Source organism: Musa acuminata, chromosome BXJ3-11 (assembly GCF_036884655.1).
Source record: "Musa acuminata AAA Group cultivar baxijiao chromosome BXJ3-11, Cavendish_Baxijiao_AAA, whole genome shotgun sequence".
Classification (NCBI taxonomy): Eukaryota; Viridiplantae; Streptophyta; class Magnoliopsida; order Zingiberales; family Musaceae; genus Musa; species Musa acuminata.
This window is the reverse complement of record NC_088359.1, coordinates 30,631,339-30,655,172: the sequence shown is the minus strand read 5'-3', so window position 1 is coordinate 30,655,172 and position 23,834 is coordinate 30,631,339. Positions and strand designations below refer to the sequence as shown.

At 42.3% G+C, this 23,834-nt stretch overlaps 4 protein-coding genes across 6 annotated transcripts; 2 read left to right on the top strand and 2 right to left on the bottom strand.

The window, feature by feature from the left end:
* The first annotated feature begins 975 nt into the window (after nucleotides 1-975).
* On the top strand, nucleotides 976-4,150 carry LOC135652835 (transcription factor MYB3-like). The gene is made up of 3 exons (XM_065174117.1): nucleotides 976-1,297; nucleotides 1,683-1,812; nucleotides 3,443-4,150. Exons 1-3 carry the CDS (start codon nucleotides 1,153-1,155, stop codon nucleotides 3,873-3,875), a joined length of 708 nt encoding a protein of 235 aa, XP_065030189.1. The 5' UTR covers nucleotides 976-1,152; the 3' UTR covers nucleotides 3,876-4,150.
* A 2,298-nt stretch (nucleotides 4,151-6,448) lies between these two features.
* On the top strand, nucleotides 6,449-10,926 carry LOC135584966 (protein Brevis radix-like 4). Of its 2 annotated transcripts, XM_065174330.1 has the most exons (7): nucleotides 6,449-6,756; nucleotides 6,947-7,106; nucleotides 7,513-7,685; nucleotides 9,159-9,547; nucleotides 9,619-9,751; nucleotides 9,866-10,269; nucleotides 10,332-10,923. In XM_065174330.1, exons 3-7 carry the CDS (start codon nucleotides 7,563-7,565, stop codon nucleotides 10,408-10,410), a joined length of 1,128 nt encoding a protein of 375 aa, XP_065030402.1. In that variant the 5' UTR covers nucleotides 6,449-6,756; nucleotides 6,947-7,106; nucleotides 7,513-7,562; the 3' UTR covers nucleotides 10,411-10,923. The 2 variants fall into 2 exon arrangements, with proteins under 2 accessions (XP_065030402.1, XP_065030403.1); XM_065174331.1 differs by lacking the exon at nucleotides 6,449-6,756 and having other exon boundaries at nucleotides 6,957-7,106; nucleotides 10,332-10,926.
* Nucleotides 10,927-12,085: 1,159 nt separating this feature from the next.
* LOC135653344 (probable methyltransferase PMT21) lies at nucleotides 12,086-20,665 on the bottom strand. Of its 2 annotated transcripts, none has more exons than XM_065175236.1 (8): nucleotides 20,051-20,665; nucleotides 18,105-18,384; nucleotides 17,602-17,750; nucleotides 17,265-17,460; nucleotides 16,376-16,586; nucleotides 15,072-15,744; nucleotides 13,992-14,069; nucleotides 12,086-12,816 (listed from the first exon to the last, which is right to left on the bottom strand). In XM_065175236.1, exons 2-8 carry the CDS (start codon nucleotides 18,369-18,371, stop codon nucleotides 12,582-12,584), a joined length of 1,809 nt encoding a protein of 602 aa, XP_065031308.1. In that variant the 5' UTR covers nucleotides 18,372-18,384; nucleotides 20,051-20,665; the 3' UTR covers nucleotides 12,086-12,581. The 2 variants fall into 2 exon arrangements, with proteins under 2 accessions (XP_065031308.1, XP_065031307.1); XM_065175235.1 differs by having other exon boundaries at nucleotides 20,277-20,665.
* Nucleotides 20,666-21,091: 426 nt separating this feature from the next.
* On the bottom strand, nucleotides 21,092-23,585 carry LOC135653345 (cell division cycle 20.2, cofactor of APC complex-like). Its single transcript, XM_065175237.1, has 5 exons — nucleotides 23,121-23,585; nucleotides 22,698-22,973; nucleotides 22,318-22,587; nucleotides 21,638-22,228; nucleotides 21,092-21,561 (listed from the first exon to the last, which is right to left on the bottom strand). The coding sequence occupies exons 1-5, from the start codon at nucleotides 23,262-23,264 to the stop codon at nucleotides 21,418-21,420; spliced, it is 1,425 nt and encodes a 474-aa protein (XP_065031309.1). The 5' UTR covers nucleotides 23,265-23,585; the 3' UTR covers nucleotides 21,092-21,417.
* Between the last annotated feature and the right edge of the window lie 249 nt (nucleotides 23,586-23,834).

Here is a 23,834-nt window from a genome sequence, read left to right as displayed (position 1 = left end):
CTCCCTAACTACATGATAAGATATCATAAATCTGTTAAGGAAAATCCTCTTCTGTTAAGGAAAATTCTCCCATGTATAAATATGGAGTATTATGTATTGTTTTGATTAATACAATCTTCTTCTTTCTATTTCATTTCTATTTGGTCTCATTGGTTCAAACTTGATCATCTTAGTTGCTATTAACTTATTTATATCAAATAATTTTATCCAGTTAGCTCTGCTACCACGTTGGATTGAGACGACACTCACGGCGGATGAAACAGCACTTCCGTACTCGCCATACATGTCTCTCCCTTTCGTATCCCTAAACGATATGAGAATGACATCCTCTGACAGTGCAACCAAGATATGTTGTTTCTTTTAATGATGTCAATTCCTAGCGAGAGCGAGAGCGAGAGAGAGAGAGAGAGAGAGAGAGAGAGAGAGGGACTATTAGTTGAACCTAACTATCCTATACAACTCATCCAAGGCGATATGATTTCTCACGTTGATGATAAGACAACTGATGAGTCCTTAATTACTTCCTGTCTTATCCCGAGTGGACCAACCTCGCCTGTCATTGTTCCGGGCAATGGTAAAAGGATTACTGAATGCAATGCAAGCGGGCGGTGGAGATGGAAGCGCGCCACCACTTATTGTCGATCTCCAACAAAAGTCTTATTAAACCGAGGATGCCTATCCACCCTGTGGAGCTCAATTTAACGAAAGGTACCTACTCATCTACAGAGGTACTGTAGGCTTATGCCGGAAAACCAACAGTTCGGTTCCCTCTCACAAAGTTGAGGTTGGATTAGAGGGGATGGGAGTCATCTGGCATCCACATCGTGTGATGAATACATGTACGTGTGCTCTCGAGGGCTGATGCGTCCTCAAATCTCACCACCGCTTCCTCTCTATGGCTGCTGTATAGCCACGTTATGGTGTGAGCTGTAGGGATGTTGTAGGTATCACATATAAATGCGAAGATGTAAGCTCCTGTAATTGCCACTTCAATTCGATCTCCAGCCCCCATTCTGCACTCTATAGCCTGACCGCTCACCGACTTGCACTGCTTCCCGTAATATAGCGGTACCGCTACAGTAATCATCTGTATACTTAAGCATCGGCTGGAGCTCGGTTTCCATCACTCTTTGAGTAAGGCCAAAGAGGAAGATGGTGAAGAAGACGCAACGAGGGAACAAGGGTGTGGTCGTCGTGGCGAATAGAGGCGCTTGGATTGCTGAGGAGGACCAGAAGCTGGTGGAGTACGTCAGAATCCATGGCGACAAGAACTGGAGAACTCTCCCCGCCAAAGCTGGTATCTTTCTTTCCTTACCTCTCTCTCTCTCTCTCTCTCTCTCTCTCTCTCGTCTAATAGCCAGTAGAGCTCTGTCTTTCCATTCCAAGCTTCGGACTTGTGCATTAGAAGTTAGAAATTGATGAATGCAAAGACCTCAAAAGAAATTTGTGATGGCCAAGAAACCATGATTCGACCCATGGCTGCTGCTGTAGCTTCAAGCATTAAATTGCTACTGATGACATCAATAATAAGGTTTGAAGTCCCAACTATTTAAGATCAACTATATAGATTTTTTTGCTATAAAATTTCATATTCCCTATTTGATATGAATTTCCTATAGTACCTATTGGACAACACTCATTAAGACAACCTGCAATGCCTTCTTCCGTTCTTCTCCTGGCAGGGCTGAATAGATGCGGTAAAAGCTGCAGGTTGAGATGGCTGAACTATCTGAGGCCCGGTATCAAAAGAGGCAATATATCGGAAGAGGAAGAAGACCTTATCATCCGACTTCACAACCTACTTGGGAACAGGTAACCCTTCTTCCATCACTAGTGTAGTTGAACTCATTGTTAGTGCCGTTTGTTAGAGCTAATCATAGGAAATTTATCAATGGGTAATTTTGACAACCCATCAAAAACAAGAAAGCGAAAAAAATAAAAGTGACAAGAACACCATATTTACATGGTTCAACCAATTGACCTACATCCATGGATAAAGAACGAGCAAATCACTACTATAAAAAAGAGACTATTACAAATATGCCTTAGGAAGATGTTCTTAGGCTATAAAATACCCAAATCTATTAAACAAAAAAAAACCCAAACTATTTAATGGACTTAAACCCAAAACAAATACTTAGGGTTTTGGTGACTTCAAAGCTCAAACCTTTATTTATAGTTCCAATATGAGATAACAAGCCTGATTTTCCCGATGTGGGACTATGAGACTTGCCAAACTAACAAATCTCCACCTTGGCATGTCCCAACAAAACTTGCTCCACCTCTTTCACAAAAGCCCCAACGGGCAATCACCAACAATGAACACCAACCAAGTCTAAGCACTGCTTGAACTTGTAAACTGGAAGAGACTTCGTAAGCATATCAGCTGGATTGTCCTTCGTATGAATTTTCTGAACAAGGACCTTTCCCTCAGTAATAGTAACTTATTTGCATCCAACAATTTTCTTACCCGAAGGTGGCTTCACAAGATCTCTAAGTTCTATTATGATGGAGAGATGGGTGAGGAAGCTGCAGCGATGGGCGAGGAAGCTACATAGATGAGCGAGAACTGCAATTGCTGTGGCCATCACTACCTTCCTACTGTGGTAGAGAAATTGCTACGGATAATTGCAGTTACAACTACTAAAGCTTGCTGTGGTAGAGAAATTGCTGCGGCAGAGAGAAGTGGCTGCAGATGGAAGCTGTAAAAACTACAATTGTTCCTGTTACTGCAGGAAGGCAGTGATGGCTATGGCGGTAAGGATGGCGACAGCGCTCGAGTGAGATGTGGGAACGAGAAGGAGAGGTCACTGGTCGGGGAGCAGTTGCGAGGACGGTGGCCACCACAGTAGTGTAGGCGAGGTTCTTGTGAGGGCAGGAGGTGGCCGAGCAGTCTCCGACTCCATAACAGGAAGCAACGGCACCGGAGGAGACGTAAGCAACAGCACTGTCCTTTCCAAGTAAATAGAAAAGAGGAGTAGTAGAAAGCTTTGATAGAGCTGCCTACATCTGCGCTCTGATACCATATAAAGAATTAAACGAAAAAGATAAAAAGATAGAAATCGTAGAAGAAATTATGAAATGTATGAGATGTAATTGTCTCGTTCATTTAGATAGTGAACTCTTGAGGATTTTCCTCAAAATTCTTAACCAAGGAAATCTTATCTGCTGGCCAACGACACAGTCCGACAGCAGCACCTCCTATAGTTGTCTGGTTAATTAACAAGCGATCAACGAGAGGCAGAGACATCTCGTTGTAACAAAACTTCAATGCCGATCACACCTTGGGGACCGTTTGGTTTGAAGGAAGGTGTGGTGAGATACGGCCGGCCATCGTGCTGTCCTTTTCCAGAATGACTTCGATCGGATAGCGGACATTCAACTTTCTAGAACGACTCTCTGCAAGTCCATCTGATGACGTTTCCTCGATCTTGTGCTGCAGATGGTCTCTCATAGCGGGAAGATTGCCGGGCCGAACAGACAACGAGATCAAGAATTACTGGAACGCACACTTGGGCAAGAGGCCGTTGACCATCGAGGACCTCAACCTCAAGTTGAACAAGCGGCTCGAGGGCACCGGTGGCCTCACGCGCCCTCTCCCGACCCGCATCCTGGCGTCGAGGCGTGACCTCGTCGCCACGGCCATGGACCCGGGCGGTGGTGGTGGTGGTGGCGCTGCCGCCGAGCAGCTGCACTCGGAGTTCGACTTGGAGCGGCTGCTCAGCTTGATCACAAACCTGGATGGAGGTAGCAGCACGGGGAATGACGTCGGAACAGAAGCCGATGGCAGCGGAAGCAAGCTGGAATCTGAGTTTGATGATCTGGACAAGTTCATGAACTACGAGGATGATATCGGGTCCTACCTTCTCAACTGATGGCTACTTCTCGAAGGTGGCATTTGTTTTACTGGACATTTGTGTCGAGACGATTGATTCGATCAATTATGATGGGTCCCCACATCTACATATAAATATGTATATTATCTATGTTAAGGTAGATATGGACGGGGCCTGGAAAGCTTTGTAGGTGACGCATGGAGAGATCCCGCGGCCCGGCCACCTCTCTAGTTCCAAAGATCAAGAAAAACTGAGGTCGAAACACAATGATTCGATTGGGTGAATGTTGTTGAGGATTTCCCTCAATTTTCTCATATGGAATCTCGTAACTTTGTCGAGGAAAATCCTCTATTCTTTTATCGGTTGATGCTTAAATTTCATTATCATTGGAGTGAGGAACTCTGCAGCATGGATTGATCTTACTAACGATAGGATGACATGGCAAGTCAAGTGCAGACCACGTCAGCCGCTATCCAAACGTAAGAACGTGGACATTATCATGAGCAGTCATGTCACGCGTGGCAGGCTATGAGACGTGTGGACATGGTGAAGCTTAACTAGGAGCAAATAAAACGAGAAAAGAAAGATTGAGCTAGACCGACAACAGGTGTACGTCGGCATCCTTGTGTAGCTGTCTGGTTCGAGCAAGGTGGTGCCTGTGATACCCATGGCTCGTGATAGGAGACTTGACGCTGCGTAGAATCCTTCAGCTGTCATAGAACTATTGGTCAAGGTGGACGCTGCAGTGGAAGGGGCCCTCCCCCCTTCCTCTTCGCCACGCACAGCAGCACGCTGATGAGTCAAGCGAGATCCATCATCCCGAAAAGAAGTGAACAAGATATTGCTTTGGTCTCCAACATCCTCTCCCGCCTCTGACCCAACCCGGTAAAGTAGATAGCGTTGGTCTAAGGCGTGGGTACATTTTGACCCGGAGGACACAAGTCGTAAAGCATGCAACTCTTCAGCTTTACTTGGGAAGCTATTTTAGAACCGGTCCTTCCATGGAAGTCGCAGGAAGAGGGGAATCATGCAAGTACGCATAGTGGCGCTGTAGCGCAAGGACGTTCTTTGACTCGCTCGGGTGACTGTGCTTGAAGAACCCCAGTCCAAAAGTCCATCATAATTACTCAATCTAATCACACTTTGCTTTCAAGACATCTTGTCGTGTCCCAGAATAGCATGAGAGATGTTTCACCAGTCCTACTCGATCTAAATCATGCTTTACTTTCAACACGTCGTGTCTTGTCCAAAACAACATTGGGAGATAGAAAGAGAGAGCGAGAGAGGCATACATAACTGTCATCTTCTTACCTGGGCTGGAGAGCCCCCGGCCGGAGGATGCAAGATGAGCAACGAGACGACAAAGTGTGCGGTGGTGTTCAAAGCGAATGAGATCGCATTCCGGTTGGGCTTTCCTTTGCTGCAGACCTTCATTCTGTCTCGCCTTCCAATGCTTCTCTATGCCTCTCTCATTGTTACGGACGACCTCCGAAGAATCGAGAGCAACAAAAAATTGCACACGACCTCTCCATCCCAAGCCAACCTGAACCCACAAAAAAAGGGAAAACACCGGCGAGTACCCGTAGCTCCGGCCGTGTCGCCCGGTTAGCCACCTGTAGCTGCCGGTGGCTTGCAGTCTAAGGCTGCACTCCGTACCGGACCCTGACGTCCTTAAATGCCCCTCTTGACCGTTCGATAACGGGATACGAGTCAAACTGACCACCATATCCATATGCATGCTTCCGGGTACGTAGATCTCTTACATGCACCATTTATACAGGCACACATCTTGAATGGCATATCGTACCGTACTAAACTAATTCTAAATAAGAGCTACGCCCCTATTTCTGGACATCCCATGACGTCTAGAGAAAAAGGAAATAGATCATCTTTATCATACATCTGTTTACGATCTTACTTCTATGCTTTACATCAAACAACCGGACAAAGACCGAGGACCTCTTTGTCTTTGGTCAACCGGACAAGGAGGAGAAAATGGAATGAATTCGTTAGAACAAAGTCAAATAAATAACCATTTAGCAACCCAACAGAATTCAAGTGTCTTTGGAAGCATCGGACGACTCGTTTCCTTAAGCCAACTCGGGTGATCGTACGGAATCACGATCGATCCCAGCCGTCCACCTGGGCCAGCTCGTCGGTGATGCTATTCCATCACTTAGCGTCGTTTCATCCGACGGTCCAGATATAGTGATGTCACTTGGCTAGTGCGCACGCGGTGTCACGGGCCCGTGCGATGAGGACCAATCAGCGGGTTATAAGGATGTGGGGTGTGACAGAGCAGGCGGTGCCCGGATCGTACGGTTACCGAACCATCGCTGCGGTGGATGGCACACCGCAGATCGACGCCGTCCAATAGATGGGACCCGTCGGAGAAGGGAAGGGTGACGTGACAGCTCGGTTTCTGAGATGATGGAGGCGATGGACGACTCAGATCTTGCATGCGGTTAGCGTATGCAAGGACGATGACGGGGCCGTTTTACGTCGAAAAGAGGTGGAGACGGGACGACAGCCTACAGGGGATGCAGCTGCTGCTACAGATGACCGGTGGTATTCGACGCTATGCTATATATAGAACAGCGCAGGGAGCGGGCTTCTTCGCCCATTTCCACTGCACTTCCATTGGGGAACCAAAACCCCAAGACGGAGCGGCGAATGCTTTTCCTCCGCTTTGGGAATTCGGAGCTACTTTTAATTTTTGGTGGTTAAAGAAGTAGAACAAATTGGGGGGAATCTCACCTTGATCTCAATCCTCACCCCAACCTAGTAGCAGTTTCCATTCTCGTCCGATAGCCGCTGGTGAAGAATGAAGAGATCGTAAGAGGAGTTGCAACGCATTCATTTCTGATGCCGCAGTTGGAATCGAGAGCAGGGAGTCGAAGAAGTGCATGATCGGTGAAAGGTAAGAGGTTAGGGCTTTACCTATTCGCTCGATCGATTGTTTTCTTTCTTTTGGTTTCGGTCTTCGAAACGAAAAGTAGTCGGTTCTCGCTTGTGAATTGGGGAGTTGATCGGGTGGTTTTGATTGTGATTTCAACGTTATTCGATCGATTCTTTTCTTTTTCTCTGTAATCTTGTGTTTGGTTTCGTAGGTATTTTGACCTCAACGATTTGAGAGCAGAGGCAACTCCTCGGCTCGCAACAGATATCGAGTAGTTGAGTTTGTTCTGTTGCAAGTAGTCGAGGATTTGATTGCAGCGAAGAACAAAAGAAAGAATCGAGCAAAGAAGAGTACAAGTGCCAGAATCAGCGGTAAGCTAATCTTTGAGATGGCTATTTCGATCTTTAAAGTTTGGGTTTCTATATCTCTTCTGTTTCTTTTATCTACATTCATGTATGTTTACGGAGTCTCCTTTCGATCGAGCTATGTCTGACAACTTCCCCTCCGGTCACTCTTCTGGCGTCCCTTCGTCCATATTGGGTTGCACGAGTACGAAGTGAGTTGGATGTCTTTGATCCCTTTTGGAGTCAAGAGGCGACAATCCATGTAATGAATGAGACAGTCTCCGTCCTCTCTCCATTCTGGCTTAAAGAGAAGAAGGAATTGGGGAAAATCACCGAATCTCCTGAAAACCACTGTAGAATGGTTGTTATCGTCGGGCAGGGCTCAGCCTTTCCCTTTGCTGCGGCGTACTGACTGTTTTCTTTTTCCTTGCAGGGAGGGGGGCTCTGCTGGTGGTGGTGGGAAACAGAAGGACAAGTTCGACGATGCTGGCCTGCGTCGCGTGCTCCAAGCACGAGCAGGGAGACGGCGAGGACCATTCGGCTGCACCTGCACCTGCACCCAACAAACCAAGCTCCAGAGACGCCGTCAAAAGCCTCACATCTCAGGTTCCGTCTTCATCAACCACTTCCCTCCTCTCTCTCTCTCTCTCTCTCACTCACACGCACACACGCACACACGCACACACACACTCATAATTTGCTCGACCACTTGCCGCACGCACAAATAGTTGCTGTAGTGACAGGATGCGTGGTACTTGGAAGGATGGACTGGACCAATTAACTTGGAAGCATTGCAGGGGGTGGCACCCAAGGGAGAAAAAAGACCTGTTGGTTCATCCTTAGAAAATGAAAGGGGACACAAGGGAGGATAGCGGGTTAAACAACTGGTAGCTTTCCAGCAAAGCACTTAGGTCACTCGTCCTTTGAGGCCGGGGATGGACACAGCGATGGAACGTTGGTATGTTCGTCGGTCCCCAGAAGGTAGGAGTGGGATAGAGGTCATTTCGCTCTCTCCTCTTCGATGGTGGGGAAGATATGGCCTCGGGTCTTCTTAAAAAGGAGCGCTTGTTAGAAAGGGATCCCATTGGGTGTAGTAGTAAGGACGAGGATTGGGTAGAGTGCACCACCGAAGGACGGAGAATAAAGCGGGATGGAGCAGGGGCAGAGTGGTGGTCCGTCGCCACTACAGTCTCCTTTGAACCCTTACTACCTACGGTGGTAGTTACCTCATGGTCAAGGCAGCAGCTTAGCTTTTTTTTCTGGGGGCCTACCTTACCTTTCTCAGGGCATGACGCGCACCCAAAGGTTACTCTCCTACCCTGCAAGTTTTGTCACATCTAAAGCAATTAATGGTGAGCAACTTTTCTCAGGTCATGACATGCCAGATTGTAGCGCTTGAAAACTTTCGTGTTGAACTACCCACCCTTTTTTTTTTTTTTTTTTTTTTTTTCTGTTTTACGATTAGATATTATTGTGGCACCTGGAGAGTGTGTGACCGGTACTGTAAATGCAGTGGCCTGTAGACCTTTTTTTCTTTTATCAGAAGAGCTGCACCCATCGACAAGTAGGTCCGTTCGGTCGTCCTATGAAGGAACATGAGCTGCGACCGTAGTGATCTCACCATGTTATCTTGTCGGAATCCACTCTCCATGTGTGGGCTTTGTACCCACCCGATGCTTCAATCGACATCGGAAGGTGGTTAATTAAGAATTCATTGCGGTAACATAATCACGAATGCCGACCGGTTTGTCGGCCTCGCCGGTGTTTGATGGCCCAAAGTGGTGATTGTTGTAGCAGCTAATCATTCAGATCCGCTTCATTAGACTTGTTAATATAATCCAGATTTGCCAGTTAGTAAATAAAGTACGGCGGTCTAAACACCACTCGAAAGCCTCCTGTTGGATGCTGCATATGTTTGTACAATTAACTACATGGTGCAGCGGTTGATATCATCATCGTTTGGCACGGGACACGGCAAGGTGGCACAGCTGGCTCTAGTCATTCATTCATGTATTGTACCTCTTGCTGCGAGTCCAATGAAAGGAGCACCGTAATTAGCTTTGAGTTTATCGTCTACAGTTAAAGGACATGATGTTGAAGTTCTCCGGCACGCATCGCCATTGCAAAGGTAGCAGCTTGTCGTTGGGCAAGAGCAAGAGCCTCCACCATCACCACTACCATCACCGCAGCTCCTACGTTGACAGAGACGTCGCCTCCGATGCTGGCAGCCAATCCGACTGCATCGGGGCGGCAGGCAGCTCGAGCTCGACGCCTGCATGGGATTTTTCGAGCTATGGCAACAACAAAGTCGGCCTGCATGAAGAGGAGGGAGGAGAGCAGGATGTAGTAGCGCCGGAGGAGGAAGCAGAACCCAAGGAGTGGATGGCACAGGTGGAGCCCGGCGTCCACATCACCTTCGTGTCCCTTCCCGGCGGCGCTGGAAATGACCTCAAACGTATCCGGTTCAGGTACATATATTTTGATTTAAATGTTACATTTGGGACTTCTGATGATACTTATGGATAGTGGGATGACACAGCCGGGAGATGTTCAATAAGTGGCAGGCGCAGAGGTGGTGGGGCGAGAACTACGACCGGATCATGGAGCTGTACAACGTGCGGAGTTTCAGCCGCCAGGCTTTCCCTATTCCGCCCGGGTCCGACGATGGCGAGGTTGGTATACCGCACAGTCTCCTTCGTTTCTAGCAATCAAACAAAAACCAATGAACCGGTAATAATAATAATAATAATAATAATAATAATAATAATAATAACAATGACATGCAGAGGGAGTGGTCGTCATCATTCAACTCGAGGGATGGGCCATCCGACCGCGATCCACTGGTCAAAGAGCGGTTCACCACAAACACGTATGTCCCACCGTCTACCTCCGGGGAAGCAGCCTACTGCCCGCCTGTCCCCGATCCCTCCCAACATCTCCTCCTCCCACAGTACTTCAATCCCGCAGCCTTCGCTGCTGCTGCTTCTGCGGTTGGTGTCTCGGGAGTGAAGGTAGAGAGCTCCTCCATGGACGCATCGAGAACCACCACGTCGTCCAGAGCCTCCATCTCCATCAGCAATGCCAGCGACCTCGACGTGACTGAGTGGGTGGAGAATGACGAGCCCGGCGTTTACATCACCATCCGGGAACTGGCTGATGGCACCCGAGAGCTTCGTCGCGTGCGATTCAGGTTAGACTTTCCTGATTTCCTCTTCTTTTTCCTCGTTGGAATCTAACGATTGCTTTCCTCAGCCGAGAAAGGTTCGGGGAGGTCCGCGCAAAGCAGTGGTGGGAGGAGAACAGAGAAAGAATACAAGCTCAATACCTGTGATATTTCTCCGGTTCTGGCGACTCTTATCTGGTCGGCGAGGACGCGGTAACAGCTGACACCATACCAACTGATAGGGAAATATACATGAAAACAAGACTGTCGACGAGCACACCATGCGTTTTGACTGCCTGCTGACTCGAACATCCCCAGGGTGAGAGATTTATATGGATGGGCCCTCGTCTTGTCGCCTGATTTATGTAACAAAGGATCGGTGCAGGGTGAATCCAGGAACCGTCCCATGGCTCAAGTACTGAAAGGCCTATGGGAGTGGGTTCTTCCCTTCTCGTTGTTCGTTGAAATGTGCGTATGGTTTCCAGCGGCGATGTCCGGGCGTTTTTGGCTGTTTTATCTGGGACTACTTATTGAGGGTAATATCATTAGGGGAGTCGACGGAGATTGGCCGAACGGAGGCCTTTGGTCTTAATTCGTTCATGTCCGCTAACATCTGTTCAATATGGTCAAAGTCCTTATTTAAGTTGAAGTTAAAAGTCTTGGTTTCACCTCTTATAGTTAATTTAATAGTTATTGTAGAACAAGCACGAGAAGATTATTTTGAAAGGATCTAAAGTTATTCGTTTATCATTTTTATGTTTCTTTTATCTCATATTACTAGTTAATTAATTTTTACGCCTAAAATTAGTATAAATAAATATCTCCGTTAAATCATTAACAAACAACATCTTCAAGTATTACGAGGAGTTGATTGCTCTTGTCCTCTTTATAAGGTTAGTTTATTAAAACAAAATTTTAATAATTTTTTTTAATTTTATCTTCGTTCTACGTTAGTTGGTATAAGAGTCTAGCTCTTGGTGTTAGCATAATAAATTAAGAAGTATTCTCAAAGACTTATAATGGGTTGTAATGGGCTATAGAATTGTACATAACAAATTAAGTTTTAGATACATAAAATTCATTATAAGACTTTTAATGTTGTAAACTTACATAACTATTTTTCAAATGAGAATCCATTATATTTAGACATAAACTCGAGGGCAAGTGTTTTTCTCAAATAAAAGGGATTAATATAGAGCCTTTGTTTTTTTAGTTGTCAACTTATCATTTTTTAGATTTCTTCTATTCTATCTTACTAGTTAACTAGTTTTCAAGATCTAGGACCAGAATAAATAAAGACCTCCTCTAAGCTCATACAATTTGCTAGAATCCTTTATAATAAATAAAGGCCTCTTCAAGTATTTAAATAATCTTCTCTAGTTGATTTCTCTCGTCTTCAATTTACTAGAATCATTTCTAATAATATTTTCTTAATTTTATTATCATTCTACATCAATATTTTAAAAAACAACATGAGGTAGAACTAGAAGACATTGAGGGATTTAAAGTTTATTCTAAGTTATTACCACGAAGAATAGATTTTTTTTTAAAATCTTTTCTTTCTCTCTATTTTTTTTTTTCAAATCTTGACTACTATGAATTTTCATGTTGGGAATAAGAAATTTCATAGAAGCATAGAGAAAAATAAATATAAAAAAATCTATTATTCATAATAATAACTTACAATCTTTGAAGTCTTAGAACTTAGATCTTTCATTCCCTTTAATCTCTATCTCATCTTATCAGTGTTTCTAAAACAATACATTAATCTTGTATTTATAAGGGATAGAAACCTAAAACTAGGACAAGAAATCCTATTCTAAATACAACTTTCAAATCAAAATTGTATCAAATCATCAAGTTTAATTTAATATTCCAACAAAATAATAGTCAATTCAGTTACAAACATGACATGGTATACAATCTCGAAGCAAATTGCAACACTAAAAAGTTGAGATACACCTTATGACACCAGAAACATACAATTCGCTGTATTGTAAAGCTCATCCTATCCAAGTCAAGGCCTCACATACTTATCTAATATACACAATACAACTACATTTTAAACCCTGAATCCCACCCTCCAAAACAAATTTTAAATCCTTCTAAAAGGAATATATGACGAATTGAAACTTCGAAGAACTATTATTCCAGTAACTTTTGTGACTGTCATAAAGGTATTAGCAGTCAGGACAGGCCGTCCCTCCAATTGTAAAATTTCAAGTGTGCCCAAGCATGATACGAGGAACATTATGGAAATCTTTTTTTTATGTTTTTAATAGTGGAGTGCTTCTAATGATTTTTTTTTTTTGGCTATGTTTCTATTTCAGGATTGAATACTAAGATTTGGTTTCTAACTGCTGACCTTGTTTTGCATACCATAGTTTCTTCTGACATATTAAGAGCTTCTCCTTCTCTACATTGTATTCTGTGTCATGTTTCTGGCAATCCCATCGAATGCCTTTGGCAATGCTTGCTATCGCTTCAACGAAATAGTTTGACTCACGAATTATCACGTACCCATTTGGACGCAGAATACGATCCATCTCGAGGAGCACATATTTCATCTCACACCTGACAGGAAGATAGCAAAGGTCAATATAGATAAACATGAACATCATTGCATTTGGTCTTCACATACAATATCACCTTATGGTGCAAATGTCTAGTTATCAAATGGAACATTGCACAGCTTGATAGAAGAAACAAGATTTTCGACCAAAGGGTTAGAAAGAAAAACATTATCCAGCATTATTTGGTCCATGCCCACTGTAAATGATGGATATATAATCATGTATGTTTATGGATACTAAGACTAGAATAGAAATTGTTCCCAATGTTAGAGATCGGCTTCACCTTGAAGCCATGTAGTTGAAAGAAAACTAACAACTTGTGCTTAGTGCAATAACTTTGGTACCCACTTTGAAGTTATTTTCAGTTTATTTCCAATCGCTCTGTGGTGTCAGACCTTCTTCGTATCAGCAACGGTGCCTCGGAACATGTCCCAGTAGAGACATGTGGAACTTTACAGTGTCAAAGTATAGTACTCAATTATGGAGTACAATTTTATCAAGATATTGAGATTTTATTCTTCCTAACTGTCAGATGAGTTTCAGAATGTTTGATCAGTTTCTGTTATGAATTCATCAACACTGGCTTAGAATCTTCACCAGTTAAGCTAGCTGGCTAAGTCATCAAGTTGTTGCTATTAAGAGTCCTGCCAGACCTACCGACTCACTTCAAGCAGTCTCTCAAGTGTTCAATAAAAATCTCTCTTTTGACGCTCATTTGAATTTCTTTTTCTTTTTCTTTCTGTTACAAGAACAAAGAAACTACACACATCTCTTTGACCAAAGTAATAAACAGTAATAAGTAAGTTCTTTCAAATGGCTGCCATCAAAACCATATGAAGATAATGAACAAACTTGCTTGTTTTTTCTCAGTTTACTTGCACTGAGATGCATATAAGTGGTTCTTCAACAAATCAAATCATGATAAATCACCATAATGAAGGGCCCTGTGCCCTCAGTCCTCAATGAAGTGTGGTTCTATTATGACAAAATCAGATCTTGTCCTTAGAAAAAAGTTATGATAATGTTCATCTTTCCATTTAATTACTGCTGCAGTTTTATACTACCTTTACCAAGTTCAGGGGCATATTATTTCGAGCATTAGTTGAAACATCTTCAGTCGGTCACTAGCGACCAGTTAAATAAGAGAAAAGAAAAACAGTGTCTAAAGCATTTTACCTGTGACTTTCTGCAGTAAATAGCCCATCAAAATGCAGGAGGTCATATGTTCGAGGATATGTTGAAAATGCCTCACACCTATGTGAAAAAAATTGAAGGATCATAGTAAATACTTGAGTCGATTTAAAAAGTCTTCTCGTGATAAACTACTACAAACAAGTTATGAAACTTTAGACACGGATGCCACAATTTGATATAAATGCAAATGACTGTAAAGCTAGTGGAAGTTTTGTATCCAAAGAGTAGTGGGCACACGCCATTGGAACTAACTCACAGCATAATACATACATCAATGCTAAGATAACAGAAGAATATTATAAAGTAATGAGCTAACTCCAGCAGTAGATTCAACAGCATATTTCATAAGCATCTTTCATTAACAAATCCAGTAAAAAAGACTGCTTACACAGCTGACCTGAAAAAGTTCTATTCCAAAGATGGTGAAAATTATATCAGATGATAAGGGAAGAGAAAGTTGAAAATAGGTAAGTTCAATATGGATTCAACAGTGGAAGCAGAACAAGAACACCAATTTGTTATTTATTGTCTGGGATACAAGTGCATCACGCCTTCTCATTTTGCAAAATTTCCACATGTAGTATCTCAGAAAGCAGAAACATTGAAGTTCCCAGATAGAATATATTTCAAATGACCTTAATTTAGATATTCAGAGCTTGTTTCATCCTATTCATCAAGTTTAATGCACTCAACATCATTATGTAACAAAATTTTGATTCTGATAGAGAATTGTGAGAGCTCACGAGATATGAGGAAAGATGAGAAGACACCAAAGAAGGCACTTGAAGGAGATAGAGTCTCTTGCATGATTTACAGTGTCATAAAACTTAAGTACACAAAGCAGATTATTATAAGTTTCATGCAAGGCTCTTTCGCCATTTAGACATCCAGAGACATGAAAAGAATCCTTATTTGTTAGTTCCAGATGCACTGACTTGATTGAGAAAAGATTTAGTTGGCTTAGTTCACTTTTATTCATGTATGTATCTAGATTTAATTAGAGAAATCAGTATGAGAAGGTAGTTCAAAGTGATTTGGATTCTTATTCAAGTAGTGGCTTACCAATCATGGTAGGTTCCTATGAGCCCCCTGTCATAGACCACACCGAGAGAATTTGGACCATATGAGGAGACAACATTCATTACCCACACAGGATAACTGATGAGTGCTGCTGCAAATCCTCCGTATAGTGTATTCATATCCATAACATTTCGGATTTTATCACTTCCAAGGGCCAGAAGCAGTGTCTTATAATGTTTTACTCTCACCTTCCACTTGCTGTCATCATGCTTGAATCCACCAGAATTCCCACCAGGGACCACAGCAATACATTCTGGAGCCATATGCAGCCGTTTGGGCCATCTTGGAGCAGATTTTAGTGCCAACTTCTTCAACTTTTGGCTTGGAACATTCAAGCAAGTTCTAAGTGGTATGTACCATGCTGAATCTGGATCCATGCTGTCATCACATTTTGGTGGAAAAGAAGATGGATTGAGTTGATCATAGCAACTGTTATCTACAGATTTCTGCCACACGGCAATGTCATCCTTTATTTGGTAGAGTTTGAAGCACATGCTGGTTAACAATTTTTTTATTTTGTCAAAATTGGCTTTCTGTTCTTCCACTGTAGTGTTCCATCCACGCCATCTGTTTTCATAGTTTACTGGAGGGCCAGAGAGTACCCAGAAGCCACCAGGTCGAAGTATTCGGTGTATTTCTAGCAGATAAATTCCATCTGAAATACGAATGTAACATTTAGGATCATTGATTTGTAATATCACGTAGATTAAGAGTTATATGTTGGTAAGTACCACAAATTGGGTAAGATCACAGATCTAAGTTGCAATACAGAATACATAATTTGGTATGAAGAAAGGATCAGCCATTTAATGTTGGAATAAAAAGTTAAATTTCAAAAGTAAAGGTAAGAGAGACATATAGGTAATCACATAAAATGATTATTAACAATATCTGAGAATGAATAGAAGCAACTTGGCATGATTCAACTGCAAATTACTATGGAGAAATGAAATATGAACAAATATGTAGAAATGTGGAATGCAAATATCGTTTTGATTCTTTTGAATAGGAAACAAAGACATTAACAAAAAAAGTCCTATTCAAATTTACCAACACATAAATACTGGAAACATGATAAAAGAAGTATGAAATATCATGTTTTGGCAGACCCTCTTTCTTCCCTGCTAAGAAGGTTAAACTCTTAAGCAATCTCATTATATGTATGTATATGTTGAAATTTTTGAAGGACTTTTCCTGTGATATTTCATAACTTAATACTAAAAACACACTTGAGAGCACCAAATATGGACCAGCAATATATGCTTATCAACAAGCCATAAGATTACCAAATTCTGTCCATGGAATAAGACATCTGGAGCAGTGTGCCATATCAAATGAATTTGATGGGAATGGGAGACGTTGAGTAGAAATGATGCCTAAAATTGCTGGAATGCCACGTTCAAGGGCAAACTGTACTTGAGCCTCATGATTATCTCTGGGTGCAAGAGAAACAGTTAAAATTCCACGATCTAACAAATCACCACCCCAGCTTGCAACCTATTGCAGAAAATCAGAAGCATGATTTAGTTGGGCTACTAAATATCATTTGTCTAATTTCATAATATAAACTTAAAGTTAATAATAGCAATGTTCAAACAAGGTACTATTCAAACAAGGTATGGTTAAAAGATACTTAGATTAAAGTATTATAACTTTGGATCACGACAGATCTGATGAAACTTTAGCTAACATTTAACTTGATTTCTCTTTCCACATCTGTGAGGTTCAGGACACAATATGATAAAAACCATATCAAGTAATTTTGATCTTGGAGAAAAGCTATGCTGAGAATATTCATTATTGCCATCTTCTCAACTTCCTATATTAGGGTCAAATGTACAAAACAATAAAGAGAAATAAATATCTCCAACTAGTGAAACTTCTTTACCAGTTTTTCAGAAAAAAAAATAAGCATGTGCATACAGTATGGTATAATTAAAGCCATTCCCCTGGCTGAGCTAAATATCAATGAAATCTAAAAGCTACAAGGAACCAAAGCAATCGATCGATGGATTAAACATTCATCCAAAGATACTTATATGCAAATTCTGGGCCTAGAAAATTAATGAGGAAAATAGATCATGTTCCCTTTGCTGCACCCATACAGCCCTACAAAAAAGTTGCTAGGAAATGTATATTGTTTATTTAACCTGAACATAAATGGTCAGCACTCACCCCACACCCTGTATCAATGGCAGTTCGGATAGTTCCATTCTTCATTCCAGGAATAAGATCTTGCATCAGGTCAACATAAGCACCAACTCCATTGGGAAACATAGTACCTCCACCTGGAAAAATGAACTTTTCTCCTTCTTTTCTAAGCCAGTGCTGATTTGATTTCTGGTTGTTTATCCAATCATATGGAACATTTCTGGACCATATACAAAAAGGCAAGAAAATGATGACTGCACTTTTAGGAAGTATCAACAGGGAAAGTGTTTAGCATGCAGAAATCTACAGATAAGCTAACAAAGACTAGAGAATTTGATTAAAGAGGTAATAGAAAGAATACCTGTACCAACATTGATCTCTGCTCTTTGGCCATCTGATAGGTACCTTATACCCAGCAGGAGGTGGTACTAAACATTCTTTCCTCTCAACCATTGGCGGGCAATGGCGCTCCATAAAACTAAGCCTGTAGTTGCCATACTTCTTCCATCTCTACACAATGAAAAATGCTTTGACAACCATGAGAAAGCTATATAAACAGACTTTTTCAGCATACCATCAAGATGCATGCACATTTAGTTTTCTTGTGTTGTTTAATTAACTTTGCATGTCAGGGACTTAAAACTTGAAACGTCAAATACCAATAGGCAGAGAATGCTACCATGTCTCCAGGATCAACAAGGGAGCAGCAAGGTACTGAAGGAATATACACTAAACTAGAGTATAACCAAGAAAAAGAGAAAACCTAAAACAGTCACCATTCATATTCTCTATTGTCATGTACCATGATGTCTAAGATTGTATGACATCTAGTGCCAAACACTAGCAAGCAGAAATTAAAAACACCTTGGGGTCTGTGCATGGTGTGTAATCTTGATAGTCACTACTGCACTCAGGGAATTCCACAGATTCAATCCGAAGAGGAGCTACTACAGATTGCTTATGCAGAATCGCTGGTGCAACATCCTGTTTAAAGAATCTATTTTTTTCAGAGAAATAGATGCCTCCAAGATAGAATGAAAATCCACATAGGACAATGAGCATTATAGTCATCGGGATGATCCTAGAACTTGTATCGTGATATGCTGATGATTTAGTATCTTTGTTCTTCATTCTTTTTTCCTTCCTGTAATAGGAAAGGAACAAAATAAGCCATGATTGTAAAGCATCTCATGATTTCATAACCAGAAACTATGAGCATTCTAGTAAAAATGTGCAACAAAAATTTTGAAGAGGAAGGATAATAATGAACATAATACATTTCTCATGCGTGACATGACATTCATAAAAATAAATTATCATTATTTTCAACCTGAGAAAGATTAACTAAGAGTTAGAAAAGATTAGAGCAGTCTATGGTCATCATATCAATAGAAGAATAGGTGTCAGGATTGACTTAATAAACAAATCATTTATGAAAATTTAATATCAACAAGGCCTTAATATTGTTAAATCAAACTTCTTCTTAACCATAAATGGAAAAAAAATGTCGTGGCTAAGAATGTGATATCCGGCAAGATCATGAATGAATCGTTAAAATAAAGTTCAACAGCCTCTTACGATGAACGGTCTTCGTAAGCTATTATTTCAAATTACTCACTCAGAATATTCCATAAAAGAGTTAGATGAAGTTGTATGTACTGCAACAAGGACAAAGGGTCATGCACATGTGCAAGATTTTATATTCTCAACAGACCTATGCTCTCAGCAAGAACAATTCATATACTTTAGCACTTCTTTGTACTCAAAAATGCAAAAGAGAGCATTCTTTTCTATATTGTCTTTTATTTATTGTGGGGGATCTATACAACACCTACAGATCTATCCAAATATATTCTTTTAATCTAAATTTCCTTGGTGTGTTATTCATCTTTTAGACAAATTACCATAAGCCTTTGTTAAGCAATCTAGCATGTTGTTATTTGTCTGAAATTTACTTGTCAAAGTCTTAAAAGAATCATGCAAGATGCAACCAAAACGAGGTCTATGTGAAGAAGTCGAGCTGCATGTTTAATCATATGTTTCTTGGTATAGTGGATACTGTATCAGGAAACAGTGATATCATCTACAAACAATGTAACTATTGTTTCTCTATTGGTGCCAACTATCTAATACCTTTGAACTACTATACTAATCTTTATTAGAGACTTAACAACATGCCATATAAGCTGAATGTACGCCATCATATGCTAATATATTCTTCCAGAGATGATTGAAGAATGAATCTTCAGCGCTAAAATAAATTTTATCTGCATGTTATTTCAAACTTGATTTGCTATGTGGTAATTAAAAGCAACTGCACGAATAATTAACAGAACTAATCATCATCATCATGCCATAGATCAAGTGTCAATTAGTAGAACTAGTATATAGATCTCAGATATATATATATATATATATATATATATATATATATATATATATATATATATATATATATATATATATATATATATATATATATATATATATACATATATATACATATATATTAGATCAAAGATTAAATTAATGAATGACAAGCAAAAACGTAGAACTGAATCAAAAATATTGCCAAACTGCGGAAGATTCTAGACAGAAAACCAAACAGATTCACAGGAATAGAAATGTTTCCATATAGAGAACATCCTGATGGGAAGAGACTTCAGAGTTCAGACCAATTACACAACTACAAGATATTACTAATGCTCGATCCATTTCTATAACCGACGGAAGAATCGGAATGCTCGAAATAAAATGTGATGAGATGCCGGCAAGCCAAGCTACCGGAGAACAATAACCGAGTCACTAACAATTAGTGCGCAGCGTTAAACGTCTCACTTCTCGTCCCCAGGGCGAAGCCGAGAACATGCCGATTCAAGTAAGGACCGTGGAGACGAAGATACCAGACACGCCACCATGGTTCAAATAACAGAGCAGATGTCGAGAAGTGCGAATTGGGCAAGAACATAAACCGGATCGCGAGCCGTCACCGGAGTCAGATCGACGAACACAGTCAGCCAGAGAAACAAAACGTACCTCGGATACCGATGCGCCTCTTCGCTTCGCCTGTCTCCGGATCGGAAGAGGTGGAGAGGGAAGGGGATTGCGGTATGTGGAGAGATGGAGAGATCTCAGTTCATCCAACGATGGCTGATGGCTCGAATCGAGACACTGACATTTGTTTATACGCCAAACGAATCGCCCATAGAGAGACGCAGCTTTCTTTAACTTGTTTGTTTCTGTTTGACAGCTGGCCTCTGACGGCGACGACCCCAAAACAGGATGAATCGAGAACAACCGACTGACACGATCGTGGCCGAGACACGGAGGGAGGGAGGGAGGAGGAGCGAAGAAGAACAAGAGAGGGAGGTTAACGATCGGAACATTTACGAAAGTAATCGATGGAACGGCATTTGCGTTGCTTGGCTCTCACTCCCTCTTCTCCTTTTGCTTTTCATCGCTTTCTTCTTCATGACCTGCGATTGACATTGACACGACGAGTACGGCATTGATTGGTTGATTAGGTGGGGCCAGTATAACGAGGGCGGGACTCCGTACCGTCTCACTCTTTAAAAATAGTATTTCACATATATGTTGAGTTTGAGCCATAACTTAAAATTTTAATATTTGAATTGAAATATTAGTTATAAATAATTTGACTCATTCATATCAAAATTAGGTGAAAATAATTGATCCGAATACTATTTTAATTTTTGATAAACAAAATTATATATATATTTTAAAGCATAACAACAGAATTATATATATTTACATTGTAGAAAGTATATTATATGATAATTGGATCCGTCTTTGGCCCGAATTGTTTGTGGTCTGTCTGTTTCATCTTTAAACAATTTCAATGACCATCTAATTAGTAATAATAATTGGAACCACACACACAACACAGCAGAAAAGAATCACAGAAAGAATGAGACAGCAGGATTTTTACGTGGTTCGGCAGCACTATCGCCTACGTCCACGGAAGAGTAGCCACTATGCAATAAATTTACATACAAGCATTTCTTCTACTGCCTTCTTCACAAGACAAAACATACAGATTTTGATGTTCAGGAAAGCGTCTTCATCATCCGCAAGCATCTGCAGATTAAGAGGAGTCTTCTTGGTCATTTTGTCCAGATTTTGCAGCAACAGGGAGGAGTCTTCTTTATTCCACTCTTCACCTGATGTGATTATAACTGCTAAAAGGTGTTCGAGTTGTAGACTTTGCCGCAGGTTTTGATTCTTCAGGAGTTCCGAATACGTTCCAAAATCTAAGAGTTTCATCTCCTGCTGCAGATGCAACAGTACACCCATCTGGACTCTGCAATTTAATGACAACCTTCAGCAATTCGAACCAATGCTTCTGTCGTCCTAAATGAGAAGAAATCAATCCGTACCTGGGCCATGAATAGAACTCGAGAAGTATGACCTGTGAGCTCGGCCATCTTCACCATGGAAGGGTACTTCCACAAGGTCAGTTGATTCTGAGTGAATCCGTGGGAGCTGAGCAACTCGCGCTCGTTCTTGTTCCACAGCAGGGAACAGACTTGAGATCCAGTGTCCACCGAGTTCAGACACGCACCGGTGTGAGTGTTCCAGAACTTGATGCACCTGTCGCCTCCGCCGCCACCGGAAGCAAGCAGATTGCTCTGGAACGGGCACCAAGCGAGAGCCTTTACTGCAGCCATGTGATCGTCAAACCTGTGGAGCCACTGGTTTTGACCGGGAGATGGATTCGAAGAGGCCATGGAGATGTCCCATATGTGGAGAAGATTGTCGTTGCCTCCGCTCGCCAATTGCTGGCCTGATCCGGACCACTTCAGCCCGCACACCTCCTGTTGGTGGCCTCGATAGGTCTGCACGACATGAGATCTCACTCTCACGTCGTTGTTAACGATCATCCCGTCCATTCCCCCTGTGGTCAGAATGTTGTTGTTCCATGCCAGAGAACCAACTCTGGATCCATGGACTCCTCTGAGAGTCCTCATCTGTGACACAACAGCGAGTCAGATGACTACTAGTACAAATATGATGTTGAGAGGGAGAGAAGAGGAGGAGAAGAAGACAAAGCACCGACCAAGCGATTGGAGGTCGAGTCCCAAAGTTGGATGTCCGAGGAGTTCAAGCCAACAGCGATGTGCCGCCCATCGGGAGCCCAGCTGACGCTGGTGACGGGGCCAGCATCGTCATCCACGGTGACAAGCTCAGATGTAGACCCATCTGCAGCATCCCACAGGTACACGGTGTTCCCGAGTGCGATCGACAACACGTTGCTGCTCCCCCAGTCCAGCAGATTCAAGTAGTAATCATCCACGATATCCGGCGCATCTAAGGTCCTCTCTGCTGACTGAAAACATCGACAAGAATTTGCCAGGACCGGTAAGAGAAGCAGCAACCCAGGGAGCAAAACGTGGCACGAGAATAGAGTAGACCAGAAGGAAGAGCAAAAAAGATTACCTGTGGGATGTACCTGCGCTGCTTCGCAGGCTTAACGTGATGAGAAGAAACGACATCGGCTTCGTGAAAGAAAGGCTGTGCCGGTGCTGGAGGTTTGTTCCTGAAAGCAAGAATTCTAGTCCTGTTCTTTAGAATGTTCTCAGCAAGAAGCTTTCTATATGCCTCTTTGGAGGGGGAAGCTGCGGCTGCGTTCTCCTTCTCTTTCCTCGTCTCGGTCAGGAGGTAGTACGCCACGTCCATGTCCATGGCGGACCGATCGGGAATGAACCTGTCTCCCTGTAATCGTCCGAAAAGAACATTAAGGAAAACCACATTTAAGAGGAACCATTAGAATCCTAAACACACACAATTCCAAGAGATCGAGATCAGAAACAAATATGGCGACCAGTGTTTGTTCTGTTTCAGGCAAGAACAGGGGCTTACAGTCTGCCGAGACGACGGATTCCCGGAGGAGGTATGCATGGAAGGCATGAACGGCCTCGAGGGGACGTCCTGGAGAGGGTGGCGACGAGACGCCGATCGACGGTTCCCTGAAGAGACAGAAGAAGAAAAGCTTCCTGCGTCCATGGGATTAGAAGAAATCGCAAAACCAATCCAAGAAAACAATAGAAATACTAAAGGAACGATAATAACGAAATAAATCAATCACAGAGAGATGAAGCCTGCAACCAAAAACTCGATCAGACAACAAACAGTATGAATATACAAAAGAACAGCAATTTAATTAAGATGGCTTTTCGTTCTCCTCCGGTGAGGGCGGACAGAGAGATCGCTTGCAGAGAGGAGGAGGCGATGGGAGGAGTTTGCTTCCCCTCCTTCCCCTTCGCAGAGAGAGATCGAGAGACGACGATGGGGTGTAGAGCGGGTCGCTGTACGCAAGGTATGTTGACGGCACCCCGTTTCGGCCTATATATGGACGGTCAATCCAAGGGGTTCGTGTTGTTTCTTTGGGCAGACGCCCTCCAACGGCTAGTTCCGACTTCCTCGTCTCTGCCATCCTTCGACAGACAGCCGGAGAAAGTAGCCGTTGGAATCGCGTGCAGGTTCCTACGGTGATGATCGATCAGGTATGAAGGAGATGTACGGTGATAAGCGAAACAACGCCACGGGATTTCCGCAGGGGATGAAAGCTTTCCT